This window comes from Solanum dulcamara, chromosome 12 (assembly GCF_947179165.1).
Source record: "Solanum dulcamara chromosome 12, daSolDulc1.2, whole genome shotgun sequence".
NCBI lineage: Eukaryota > Viridiplantae > Streptophyta > Magnoliopsida > Solanales > Solanaceae > Solanum > Solanum dulcamara.
In genome coordinates this window covers 63,049,956-63,063,986 of record NC_077248.1, presented here as the reverse complement: position 1 = coordinate 63,063,986, position 14,031 = coordinate 63,049,956, and the positions used below count along the sequence as shown (strand labels likewise).

General features: G+C 33.0%; 1 protein-coding gene across 5 annotated transcripts; it reads left to right on the top strand.

The window, feature by feature from the left end:
* The first annotated feature begins 5,746 nt into the window (after positions 1-5,746).
* Positions 5,747-13,514, top strand: LOC129876034 (uncharacterized). 5 transcript variants are annotated; one of them, XR_008763280.1, is made up of 11 exons: positions 5,747-5,915; positions 5,986-6,155; positions 8,601-8,870; positions 8,953-9,038; positions 11,903-11,981; positions 12,062-12,121; positions 12,295-12,416; positions 12,491-12,562; positions 12,852-13,004; positions 13,260-13,314; positions 13,465-13,514. XR_008763280.1 is itself a non-coding variant. In XM_055951322.1 (9 exons), exons 3-9 carry the CDS (start codon positions 8,601-8,603, stop codon positions 12,952-12,954), a joined length of 792 nt encoding a protein of 263 aa, XP_055807297.1. In that variant the 5' UTR covers positions 5,747-5,915; positions 5,986-6,155; the 3' UTR covers positions 12,955-13,156. The 5 variants fall into 5 exon arrangements, 1 of the variants encoding a protein (XP_055807297.1); XR_008763278.1 differs by having other exon boundaries at positions 13,441-13,514; XR_008763279.1 differs by having other exon boundaries at positions 13,260-13,375.
* Positions 13,515-14,031: the final 517 nt, after the last annotated feature.

Here is a 14,031-nt window from a genome sequence, read left to right as displayed (position 1 = left end):
TTGCTTTCGGTCAAGATACTTTTAGTTTTCCTTTCAGCATGTGTATTCAGTTTAGTTCTGTATTTTTATTTAACCTTATTACATACCGTACATTTCATGTACTAACGTCATTTCACGTTGCATCATTTTATGATGCAGATACATGTGTTCAGGATCATCAACAGGCGCTTCATTGAGATCATCACTTCATCAGCTTTTGGTGAGACCTTCTCGTTTTAGAAAGGATCCATTTACTTATGTTTCTCAATATTAGTAGTTAGCTAGTATTTTATTTAGGTAGCCGTGAGTCTTGTATCAGCACCTATCTTCAGTTAGTAGAGGCATAATGGACAAATTAGTGAGTCAGTTCAGTCTTCAGATTTCAGATATTTTTAAACATTCTTACTATTTATATCTAGAGTATTTTCATACAGTTGCATGAGATTTATTTTAATGATTTTAAATGCTCATTTTATATAGATTCCGCGTGTTTGTTTAGTTTTCCACTTAGTAGTCAGCCAGGCTAAGGGGTTCGCTGGTCGTTGCATCAATCTCATGTGTTTAAGTACCTCAGATTTTATCATTTTCAATTTATTAATATGCATATCTCATTTACTCAGTAAATTCAAAATACTGACTGTATGCTCTTCGCATTATATTATTTTATAATATAGGTTCAGACGCTTATTATTTAGTTCGCGGTTAGTAAGACTCCATATCAGCTGAGCAACATAGTATAGTGAGGCATCATCTTTCGAGGACAACCCTTATACTTATTTCATTTATTTAGTCGTCCAGATAGTTAGTGTTAGCTAAGGGCTTGTCCCAACATCTCATCTTAGTAGAGGCTTTCAGACAAACATACATATATTAGTTTTTCAACTTTATGTTATATTTTGATGTACTTCCTTAAGTATTTAGTTTTATGATTCAAACTTCATATACCTATCAGGCTCAGCTTCCGCATTAGTTATTTTTCAGTGTTGATTATCTAACTTTTACTGTCATGTCGTACCATGAGTTAGCTTGGGGTTACTTATGACTCTAAGCACCATGTTCTGACTAGGGGTAGTCTCGGGCCGTGACAATTAGTGGTGATGGATGATGATTGTGGATAGAGTGATAGTCAATATTATCCATACAAGAATACATTTTAATGATATTAAGACTTTGTTCTTGATCTTAATGATTGAGAGCTATTCATACCAATTAGGTGTTCCAAATTATAATAAAAAAATGTACTTAATGATCTAATGTCTGAACCATTTAGATTCAGATTTCTATTAAGTGCAAACAAATGAGGTCTTAGTGAAATAATACAAAACGTAATAGTACAAAGTGTCTCCCCGTGAAGCATAAGTTGTTATTTTAAGCTCCATGAGCTAAATTTTAGGCTTATAGTACTGGACATAATGAATATTGTACCCCTGAGCGCTGAAGACTTAGAAAGTCATAAGAGAGTTGACATTTAATTCATTAAAATATGAATATTTATAGGTAAACTACGGGTAAAATATGTACATTTATGGGTCTGCAAATTTTTCTCCAAACTCTCAAAAGATGGGGCTTTTTTTCAAGCTTTTAGAAGCGGTTTTCCAATCTTTAGATGCAGATTTTGGAGCTATCAAAGTTCTCCTCTTTCACATATTTATTGACAGCTTTTTTCTTAGAATTTGTTGCAAGATAAAAAATATTTTTTTCCTCTTTACAGTTGTTTGAATCCTCTGTCTTTATAATTTATCCTATTTATTGAGTCATATTTATACAAATTATAACGTGTTATTGATTAAATACACTAGTGACATATTTACAAGAAAAAGTGATGGTGTAATTTGTATAATTATGCAGATTCTTAAAATAGCTTCAAATATTGTGCTTATTGAGTGATGTGTTATTGATTAATTAAGGCGGCTCTGTAAGAGAAAATGCTTTAATCACCAAAAATAGGTCTAATTTGTATTTTATCCAATTCATATTATATTTTACTCATATTAAAATGAATGGATTGAATTATAATTCATATTAAAATGGACGGATCTATTTTTGTTCAACCCAATCCATCCATTTACCAGCATAAACGACAACCAACATGCCTTAATGTTGGGGCGAATTTATGTGCAAATTTTGGGTCATGGAAATCTGTGGTCATCATTTGATATATTACTTATATAATTCTTAAAGAATATATTAAATATTAGCGAAAGGAACCCATGCTCAAAGTGATAAAATGGTTCATTGGTTTAAGATCTTATTTTTAACATCATTGTCTCTAGTTCTAACCTAGCCAACAACATAGTTTGCCCATTAATTTTTTATTTTTGTATAAAAAAAGGTAAGACCTAGCCAACATCACAATTCGCCCACTAATTTTTATTTTTGTAAAAAAGGTTAGTGGGCTCCAATGAAAATTTTTATTTATAAAAATCATGTAGGGGTATAATATATCTTTTTCACATAAATTATTTTTTGACTTCTTTAATTATCATTATTTGAGTTTCTTATTCTTATTTCATTTTTTCCTTTCTTTATTGAAAAATTAAGAGAAATAAAAACAAAAGAAGTGTGAATCAAAAAAGAGAAAAAAAAGTAAGAAAAAAATTAAAATATTTTTTTTTGCGGCCTATATTGTAGTTTAAACATTTTTTCCGGCTATATTTTAATTTATTTTTTGTATCTATAAAAAAAATTGGGGCAGTTAAAGTAAATTATTATAATAAAATTAGTGAAAAAATAAATTTGAACATCAAAATAATAAATTTAAATTAGTCATTTAATCAAAAAAGTCTGAGAAAAAAGCATGTGAGAAAGATCAAATATATCCCTACATGAATTATTTTTATTTATATTATTTTTTGCACCTATGCTAGAGGAAAATAGTATATGTGATCCATGTGTGTAACAGTAGGAGTATATATAAGTCATGGGTATATCATGCCCTTTTCCTCTAATTTTAGATTTTATCTTTAAAGTAATGGTACACCCATCTTCTTGAAATCCTGGATTCACCTTTGCTTAATGCGATGTCTTGCTCATACACCAAGTATTTTTGTTTATGAGATTTAGTGTTGGGCATGAGGTATAAGTTACTTTATCTTAGTTAAACTTTGCTTCTGAAGCTAGAGCTACTGTATATCTCATAAATCAAGACACAACGAAGTAGTGTCAAGTCTTGTCCGTTGGGTGTAACTTGTAGTTTAAAAGTCATTGTGTCTTTATAGTTTATCTTGTTTGTTGACTCATATTTATACAAATTATAATGTGTTATTGATTCAATACACTAGTGACATATTTACAAGAAAAGGTGATGGTGTAATTTGTATAATTATGCAGATTCTTAAAAATATCTTCAAATATTGTGCTTATTATGTGTTACTGATTAATCAAGGCTGCTCTGTAAGAGCAAATGCTTTTATCACCAAAAATAGGTCTAATTTGTATTTTATCAAATCCTTATTATATTCAATTAATATTTTACTCAAATTAAAATGGATGGATTGAATTACAATCCATTTTTGTTCAGCCCAACTCATTCATTTGCCATCACTAACGACAACCATCAGGCCTTAATGCAATGTCTTGCTCACACATCAAGTATTTTTGTTTATGATATTTAGTGTTGGCCATAAGGTATAAGTTGCTTTATATCAGTAAAACTTTGCTTTTGAAGTTATATCGTATCTCATAAATCAAGACATAATGAGGTAGTGTTAAGTCTTGTCCATTGGACGTAACTTGTTGTTTGAAAGTCTTTGGGCTAAGTTTTTCCCTTAATGCAAGAGTTATAAAGCATCTTAAAAGTCAAGATGCAATGAAGTAGTGCCAAGTCTTACCTATGTGTCATATTTTATTGTTTGAAAGTCTTTGAGTTAAATTTTGTCTTTAATTCAAGAGTTATAGAGCATCTCATAAGTAAAGACACAATGAGGTAGTGTCAAACCTTGCATATGGGGAATGACGTGTTGTTCAAAAGTCTCTAAGCTAAGTTTTATCTCTAAGACAAGAGTTATAGACAATCTTATAAGTCAAGATACAATGAGGTAGTATCAAGTATTGCCTATGGAGCATATATATATTTATATATTTATGTTAAATTTAAAATAGTAAGCATTAAAAATATTGTCTTGAACCTTGATACTTGAATCTTGGAGTAAATTTAATTTAAAAGAAGTAAAATAATAATAATAATAATAATAATAATAATAATAATTTTCAGTTCCATTTATTTAATAAGAAAACAGATGATGATATAATATTAAGCTTCCTTCAATTTGTTATGGTCCTCGGTAACATCTGAAATTAAGATTGTTTATAAAATTTTAGGAGCTAATTCAAAATCACTTACTCAATTAACAAGCATAACTTTTATAGCTAATCTATCTAGTTGAAGTCATATAAACTAACGAGTAATTTATAGATTTTGAGGAAATTTTTATTAATTAAATAAATAAAAATTATTTTTATAAGGTTTTTTCTTGAGTGGAAAAAATATAAGACCAACCGAGGGACATTTATGAACTTTTCCCATGAAAATCAAAGTCCTCAAAGATAAGGGTTTTGTTTTTGGTTTATGTTGAACTTTTTATATATTACTAAAAGGGCAAAGAATAAATATATTAAAGATAAGGGTTTTGTTTTTGGTTTATGTTGATCTTTTTATATATTACTAAAAGGGCAAAGAATAAATATATTCCTAAACTTTGTGATTTAGAAAAAATATATATCCTCATTAAAAAAGTGGTACGTATATAACTTTATTGTGTAACAAATGGTGCATATATATCCTCGTCGTTTAACAAATTATGTATATTTACCATTTTCCTTAACCAACTAAATTTTTTTAAAAAATTAAAATTAATCTTTTAATTTAGAAAATGTCACGTGCCATAAAAAAATTACCTCATTCATTTCTTTATTTCCCTAGACTTGACCTAAAAGAATCCCAATTTTATTCTTACCTGATCCAAACTTCATTCTACGATATATATATATATATATATATATATATATATATATATAAGATCCATATGTATAGATATCATCATCTACATCCAAAAAGCCTTATTGATTGAGTAGAAGAGAAATTGATTTATATTTTTCATTTGGATCAGGTCTAGAAGTATAAAAAGGAATGACATAATTTTGTAAAGCTACATGACATTTTTAAATTAAAAAAGAATATTATAATTTTTAAAATTAAATAAATATAGATATGTTACACGAGGGGAGTATATATGCACCATTTATTAGATAGAAGGTATATATATGCATCGCTTTTTTAAAATCGAATTAGGGTTAAAATTACCCATGAACTATGCAAAATAGACAACTTATACCCTTTTTATATTTTGGGATCTAAAATGGCCCCGTCGTTATTCCAAGAGACTACAAATATTCTTAAGAGTTAACAATCCAAATTTTTAGTGATGTAGCAAGCCACTTGGGACTAATCCCTTCATTTAAACGTTGCCAACTAGAATTCTCACTAAATTATGAATCATTAATTCTGACCTAGTTTATAACCCAAATCCTAACTCTTGCTAACCCAATGCTTCCGACCAGACCCACTAAAATGGGTTAGCCAAAAAAAGTGGGCCTTTTGGGCAACCCCTTCTCTCTCTTTTTTTAAAATTAAATTTGGGATCGAGGTCCTTTTATTAATTAATCAAAAATAGAAATGGGCTTACAACATGAATCAAAAATTAAATCATAGGCCCAGCCCAATGAAAATTATAAATAAGACCCCTACCAAGAAGGGTTTCCTAAAAAGCTCACTCTCCCTCTTCTCTGTCTTTCCATTTCCGCCTCTTCTTCTTTCCTTGCTCCTATTTCTATTCCGGTGTTCTTTGTTGTTCTTAACAGTAACTTCCGCCTCCTCCGCGCGTGATAAACATACTTCACGTCTTCGCTTCTTCTTCGTTTGTGAACAACTATCAAAGGTATTGATTTCTTCATCATAGCTCAACTATTCTGTGATCATTTCTTGGTATGACTCTTTATTCCTTGTAGGTGTACTACCCAATTGGAAGGATGTGCTCGAAAAGAGCTCGGCGGAGAGCCTGAACCTGCTTCAAAACGGTCTCCTAGATGTGTGCATGCTAGATCTGGACTATTGGTTCCCTGACTCAGTTTTTGCTGGTGGATGTGACCCTTTTTGCTTGCTGTCATAGAATAGACAAGTTAGTTTCCTCACAGCCTTTTTGCTCCAAATGTGGCCCCTCTCTGAATTGTAAATATAGTATCTGTGGGACACTTTGACAGCTGTTATGTATGTAGGCAAGTTAGTCGTTGATGGATTCCTTTATTTTCCTTTTCTTAACTCTAATGGCTGGGATCTGCTGTTTGTCAATATTAAGAATTCGCCTCCCCATGCTTGGTAATTAACTGAAGTTATGAATCTCTATTATCTCTTCTTTATTTATGGCCTCATTTGCAATGTAATCTGCTAATTGGTTTGCCTCTCTGAAAATATGCTTGATTTGAATGTTCATCTGTTGTATAATCTCATTAATCTCTTCCACTTTCTCTGAAATCTCCCATGGAATTCTCCACTCACTCGTAATCATATTTTTTTAGACTTAATGAGTCTGTTGTCAAGTTAACCTGTTGATATCCTCTCCTTCTACAGAACTTTAAGACCTTCCATATTGCTACTGCCTTTGCTTCCATATTGTTTGCCTCCCCTATGCTTTGTGCCTCAGCATATATTAGATCACCTTCTGCGTCTCTCACACAAAATCCATAAGCACTTTCTCCTGGATTTCCTTTATAAGCTCCACCTGTATTGCATGTAATCCATCCTTCCCCTGGCCTTTTCCGGCTCACCACATGGTAATAGAGTGTAGGCTTCTATCTCTGTAGCATGTCCACCATTTTCTGCCACTTATTAGGAATATTTTTAATCCATGGAAATTTCACTTTGATCAGTTGATGTATTGTTTGTTGACACTGATAATTCATCCAACTGAAAGTGATTCTTCTTCCATGTCTCTTAGCATTGCTTCTTTTCCAATGTTCCATGATTGATGGTACTGCCTTTAAAACTTGTTCTAATTTGTTGGAAGCTTTGTGTGTCCACCATTTGAATATTGTTTGTTGCAGTTGCAACCCATCAGTGATAATACCTGCATATGAAGCAAACCCTAGTCTGATTCTTTGTGGCCATATCTACTTGTAAAGGCTTACCCACTGTCGCAGCAAGTGAAAAAACAACTTCTTTTTCAAAAAAATTTGGAGGAAGGGAGGGGAAAGAGATCCATGCTATGCTGTTATCGTCTCTTCCTCCGGATTCAATAGTGGATCCCATTTTAGTGTCCTCATTGGGTATGACCAATTCTTCTGTGTAATGTAGAAAGCTGGTTTCGACAATAAATGCACAGTCTTCTAATAATGTTGCCCTAATCAGAATATGTCTATTGCTCAAAAGACCAATATTACATTCTCCTTTCAACTCACATTATTTTGGAATAAGTTTCCTTAGATCTTGAATCGCAGGCCATCCATATGAGAATTTTCTAGTGATTGCATACTCTAGGTTCTTATTGATGATCATCTGATTTACTTCTTGTTCCCATATCACTTGTCGTTCTCTGTGTAAGTATGATACTAGCTTTAGGGTAGAGGTTTTATTTGAACTTTAAGTTGCTGTAGAGTGATAGCATAACTGGGAGCTTGGGGAAGGCCAACCCCCCGGGGGGGTTGGCCATTGGCTAGTGGTGGACAAACTAGGGTTTTGCGGTGGCGACATTAGGCTAGCAATTCCGCAATCCCATTCTCCTTCATTCTCCATCACACTTTTTTTACTTTCTTCACAATACACTTTTTGTATATATATATATTACTTTCTTCACAATACACTTTTTGTGTATATATATATATATATATTACTTTCTTCACAATACACTTTTTGTATATATATATATATATATAGAGAGAGAGAGAGAGAGAGATTAAGTAGCTTTGTGAACTTGGATTACCAAAATTAAAGTATCAGAATAAAATATGGGTATTTCATATCAATGGAGCTGATTAAGCAGCGTTAAAGGAGTACTAGAATTTCGTGAATGAAACAATCAATCAATATATATTTAATTTGTGGAGTAGTATTTAAATAGGTATCAAATTCCAAAAGCATCTATGGATATTTGGGGTTGTTAATTATATAATTCCTTTAATATTATAAATTCATCTTTCTCAAATTTACGAAAGATCTCCACTATAATGCTTTCAGTTTTCAGCCACTAATGTTAAAAGGGCCGGCTCGAGAGTAATGTGTTAACAAGAATAAGTAGGGATTTGGATTATAAATCAGGTAGGAATTAATGATTCATAATTTAGTTGATTCATTTTCATTTTTAAATTACAAAATTAAGGAGTATTTTTGGTCCACCTAGTGGTTTAAAAGGAAAAAAAGAAGAGGGTTTTTGAACTAGTCGATTCGAAGGAACTTTGCCCAAGGGTAAGGGTTTTGTTGAAGCTTCCCCTTCTTTTTGTCAAATTGTATGTTTCTACTTCTTTTCTCGATACCTATTTCTCAGTCCTCAATGAATTTTAGTTAACTGGACTGTAATGCTGCATCTACCTCTTTTGTGGGTACAAGTTAATATGAAAAATTGTGTTTGCAGATGTTTATGTTGCAGCACAGTGCATTTATTTTTCAGGTGCCACAAGCTTCACGTAGCATGGTTTCACCATTTCTAAGCTCTCCCATTCATTTCCCTTTTCATCCCAATCAAAGGGCAAAAACCAGAGATTTTCTAACCTCATTTGAAGAAACCAATGATGGTGATGGAGTTGTTCGTCCTAGAGGTGATGAAAAGAATTATGACAAAGATCCCGAGCTTGCAGAAATTCTCGGGAACTGTCTCGATGATCCGGATAAAGCTAAGTCAAGGGTCAGTTTTTCTTAATTCATATTTGTATGTTGCTTCTTGTAACACTTGAGTTATTTTCTTATCCTATTTACTTTGTTATCAGTTGGAGGAGAGATTGAGAAAGAAAAGGAATAAAATAGTGCATACAAAGATAGGATCACCAACACCTATGAGAGTGGAATTTAACAAGTAAGTTTAGACTTACCACGTTCAGCAAAATATTTTCATATATCAAATAGAATCCGCAATCTCTTTTGATGCTGATGCATCTTGTCTAGCATATACTTGGTCATCACCATTGGGTATAAGTGGAATCATACTTTGAAATTTTCAAATGCACATGAATTTTTTTAAATATACAATTAAATGCCCATGAATAACTGCAAAGAACATGTTTGATCATTTTATAGGTTTTTTGTTTAGAAGTTAAAGACCATCATTTCATAGGTTGCAATATACATAACAAGAAATAATTCAGATTACAAAAAGTACCAAAATACATTCACCTAGGCCTTTTTGTGTTTGGTCGGGTTTAATTGTTCTATTTCTTATTATTACAACTCACCTCTACCTTCCCAATGTATCGATTGGTTCCAAAATCCTCGAATTAAGGATCACTTGATGCATCTTGTGTCTTGTTATTAATTGTAATATTCTAGTTCTAGGGACATGTCACACGAGTATAAAATCTGTTAGGAGACACCATGTGATGGTGTCCTACTCGTGTCCTATGTGTCCGCTTACAAACTCGTAAGCGGCCATAGATTTGATATTAGCACTTCATTCTTTGGAACTACAGTCAGTTCCATCCCAATTCAGAGATGGATTTCTAATTCAACAATAGATGGCTATAGGCTAGAAATTTTGTTTGGGAAATATAAGAAATGCCTGTTTGAAAGAAATCAAAAGTCTTGTTTTCTTTTTGTTCAACTTCTTCTCTCTTTGATGTACATGCTTAATTCAACAATATATATTTATATTTTCAGATGAAGTGCTTTCTCCTTTTTCATTTTTAGTTTAAAGAGCGTTTTGTAGAGGAGGCAGTATCCTTAGTATATCTGATAAGTGCTCTGTAACAGTCAGGATTTCATAGTTGGATCTGTTGTCCTTTCTCTCTGTATTTATGGTCTAGTGCCTTTTTCTTTAGTACTCAAGTTACCATTCTAAAAAAATGATAGGGGATTGAATCTTTTCTCGACTCAAAAAAGCTTGATCCTTTCTTTTGTGGTGAATATGCTTGGAATGACTTACTTCGCAAGACAACTTCTTCTTTGGAATTCCACTTTTTCCCCAGCATTTGTGTTAGTGTTGAACAGTAAGTATCAGTTCTAGCAATGTCCTGTATTAATCCTATATCTTTGGGGGTCGTTTGGTTTGGATACAAGTTATGCTGGGATTAGTTATGATGAGAGTAGTTTTTATGCTTGTTTGGTTTGTCATATTCAAAATTATATTCTTTGTATAATTTCTAAGAATAAGTAGTTTATTTACAAAAATGTCCTCCACCTTATTTAGTTTATATTTTATATTTTCTTTGCAAATTTTAGTTATTCATTCTTAAAAATAAAATGACCATCTTATTTAACTTAAATACTTTTGTGCATGCATTTGTGCCGTGTGTTTTTAAAATTAAATTTTCATCTTATTTAACTTAAAAATAAAACTTCCATCTTATTTAGCTTTCAATAAAATTTACATCTTGTTTAGCTTAAAAATAAAACTTTCACAAAAAATAGCACTTCTTAGTGACTAGGAGCAGAGAGCCTGTTGCACCTTGTTTTTCTGGCCTATCTTCTTTCTATAAGCAAGCTCCCTCCGGCAGTCCCCGGATGACTCTTTTTCGTCCTGTGCTAGGAAGCATTACTCTTTTCATTCCAAATTCAAGAATACGACCGATACGATTAATTGGTTTGTGTGGCAAACAGAGGGTTTACCCGCAACTTCTGTCCATGAATCCTCTTTTGCGCACTTCAGGTAGCTCTTCGCTTGCTCTTTGTACTAGTCTCTATGAGCAGAAAGACTCACTCTGCTACTAAAATTCAAGAGATTGCGTTTAAATACAGAGAAAGAGAGAGTCAGTCTCTTGAGCAATCGATCAAGAAATGCAAAGGTTAGGGGAACAAAAGGCCCAAGGCATAGCAGGATGAACCAATGTGAATGAGTGTAAGCTTCGTTGTCCGAACACGATTGGTGCTGACCACACTAGGTGCTACCGTGGTAGCAAGAGAGGCCAGGCGGTGACAATTGAGAGGTTGTCATTGAGCATTCCTGGTCACACGGGAAAAGAGGTTAAATGGCAAGGCAAGGCCAGGCCATACGCCCGTTTGGCTCCTCGCGGGGCTTTATCCAATAGTTGTTGAACCCGAGGTTGGATATAAACTGAAGCTGCTCAGTCTTCTAGCATAGCGGGGCATCTTATTTAACTTAAAAATAAATAAGTTTATTCAAGTAAAAAATTGTATTATTAAAATTATCTACATTTTAATTGACATATAAAATATAATTTTTAAGTGAGTAATAAATTATTTAATTAAAAATATGTAATTTAGTAGTGGGGTGGACACTTTAAAAGAATATATTATCATACAAACAACAATTAATTAAGGTTGTAAATGTTATTATAAATGTTGCTAAAAATTATGTTAATATACGTGAAAGTAACAAGTGGTGCATAAAAGAGAATTACATGAGGGCAGTTGCGTTATTTTACATACTACTTATCTTGGGATTATTATTCCACCCTCAGGGAGGGATAACTTATCCCAGTACTAATTGTTAATCCTGGGATAAGTTATCCCAACCTTTACAATCAAACAATGAATTAAAGGGCACTCAATAATTATGCTGGGATTAATCACTCTTATTCACCACACCAAACGACCCCTTAATCCTTTATGTCATTAGAGTTACTTTTGCCCACAATCCAGACTGAAGGATAATTATCTGACAAGTATCTTGCACGCCATAGAAAGAGTGTGTAGCTTATTTGATTTTTGCTGGTAGATCCTTTTAGGAGTGACATTCATAACAACTTCTGCTTGCTTCTGATTCAGATTTGATTTTACAAACACCTACATATGGCTTGAGTTCTACAATGCCCCATTGGAGAAGGATATTTCCTTGATTTGTGACGTAAGTAATTTACTCTTCATAATTCTCGAAACATTTGCATATGGATTTTATTGACTTAGATTTCATCAACTTTGTTGCAGACAATTCGGTCTTGGCACATTGTTGGACGTCTTGGTGGATGTAATTCGATGAATATGCAAGTAGAGTTTCTCAAATTATGTACTACTTATCTTCATCTTTTAGATGGTGAAAACAAAAAGACATAACCTATCATTCTAACACGGGAGTATGCTTAGTTGACAAAGTTCAAAGAGTAGTTTTCAGGATACCTGAGTATTTTATATGTAGGCTCAACCAAGCTTCTTCCTTGCAGTTGTCCCAATCTCTTTTGGACAAAAGACCAAATTATGATGCTGTTCAGGGGGCAAATGTAACACCTACTACATTCTACAATATTGGAGATGTTGAGATTCAAGATAACTTGGCTCGTATATGGTAAAAGCTGAATCAGTTATCCTTAGATATGAAATTATGCTTGTTGCTTATAATCTGACCTTTTCTAATGATAGGGTGGACATTGGGACAAGTGAGCCTTTACTGTTGGATGTATTGATTAATGCTTTGTCACAGATAAGCTCCGAGTAAGCTTCAGTTCCTTCTTCATTTTGAAGTAGCATCTCTTTCTCCCAACATCAAGCTGTTTTTAGACTCATGATGAATATGCCTGGAACCTAAATCCTAGCCATTGCAGACCATTTTTTCCAAGCATGACATTTGTTTTTTAATATCTCAATTTATCATATCTGATCACAAAACATCACATTAAATAAGTTTTTGGTAGGTTATTTATGTTCTATTGTTGCCATTTCTTCCACATGTTGCTAACAGTTTGTGGCTACAAAACTCACCCTGAATATATCTTCTGAACAGCTATGTTGGTATCAAACAAGTGGTATTTGGAGGATCTGAATTTGAGAACTGGAAGGAGAACTTGACATCAGAGGATGCCGGTTATAGTGTTCACAAGATATAGATGACTTTTTGAAGAAGGCTTCTGGTTAGAAGATGAAACAGTCATTGAAGGTAAAGGGCTCTAAGCAGTAGTATATGGCAACACAAAAGCAACTAGAGAGAGCGGGTTTTACCACTCGGGCTTTCAAGCTGCTAATACTAGTGTATGCTAGTGTCGGTGTCTGGGATGAAACAGTATTAATAAAAGCTGCAAGTTTCTTCTTGAGTGGTTCCGTTTAGATTTTAATTTCAATTTCCTTGTTATATCTTGCAATGTCCATACCATAGAAATGCATGTTTGTTTGTATTTATTATCTTTGCGTCCAGATGGAAAGAATTGTGTAGAGTGAGGAAGACCACCGTACTTCGGATTCCATACAAGGTAATGAGTTCCTCCAAGTGGTATGAGACAACCACTTGGCAAAAGGGTTTCCATTTCTAGGGTGAGTTGTGCCTTGCAAGAAACTCTCCTTTCACCATTTTTTATTAGTTTTATCATATGATGCAGCAAATAAGGATCTTAATTTCCCAGGAGGCATGCATTGGTCATCTACGAGATTCAATTCTAAAACTACTTGATGATTCATGTTTCCTGCACCCCACGGAGGAAATTATTTACTCTTAGTGGAGGTTGAAACGCACATTCTACTCTGACAACATATTGCACCCTACGTATCTGCTTGTGTCAAACAAGGTGAACTCAAAAAAGTAGGAAGTATTATAAAATAAATTAACTTCGCAAAATAAAGTGAGAAGAAGAGGAAAAATAGAAGAGAAACTTGAGAGAATTAAGAAAGCCATGTTTCTACTTCCTATTAGTGCCAAATGATGGCATTGTATAGCCATCAATGAAAGAAAAAACAAGTGGGCAAGTTGTCCACTTTAAGTGGGCTCCACTGATAAAAGGGACATTCATTACATAATACTCTCCTTTGAATGTTCATAAAATGTTATTTAGTGAAAGAATAAATATATATAGAGTTATTCTGATCACCCATAAATGTTGTACTTCGTTAAAATCTTATTATGAAAAATCTAGTGGAAAAAAGCCTAGTGAAGAAAAAAGACTACACATATCTAATAATACGTTGAGTGTTGT

Excerpts from the sequence above, each read along its gene's own strand:
- LOC129876034 (XM_055951322.1), top strand. The coding sequence starts at position 8,601 with ATGTTTATGTTGCAGCACAGTGCATTTATTTTTCAGGTGCCACAAGCT. Across the intron at positions 8,871-8,952 it reads CGGATAAAGCTAAGTCAAGG|TTGGAGGAGAGATTGAGAAA; the intron begins GTCAGTTTTTCT and ends CTTTGTTATCAG. Across the intron at positions 12,417-12,490 it reads GATAACTTGGCTCGTATATG|GGTGGACATTGGGACAAGTG; the intron begins GTAAAAGCTGAA and ends TTCTAATGATAG.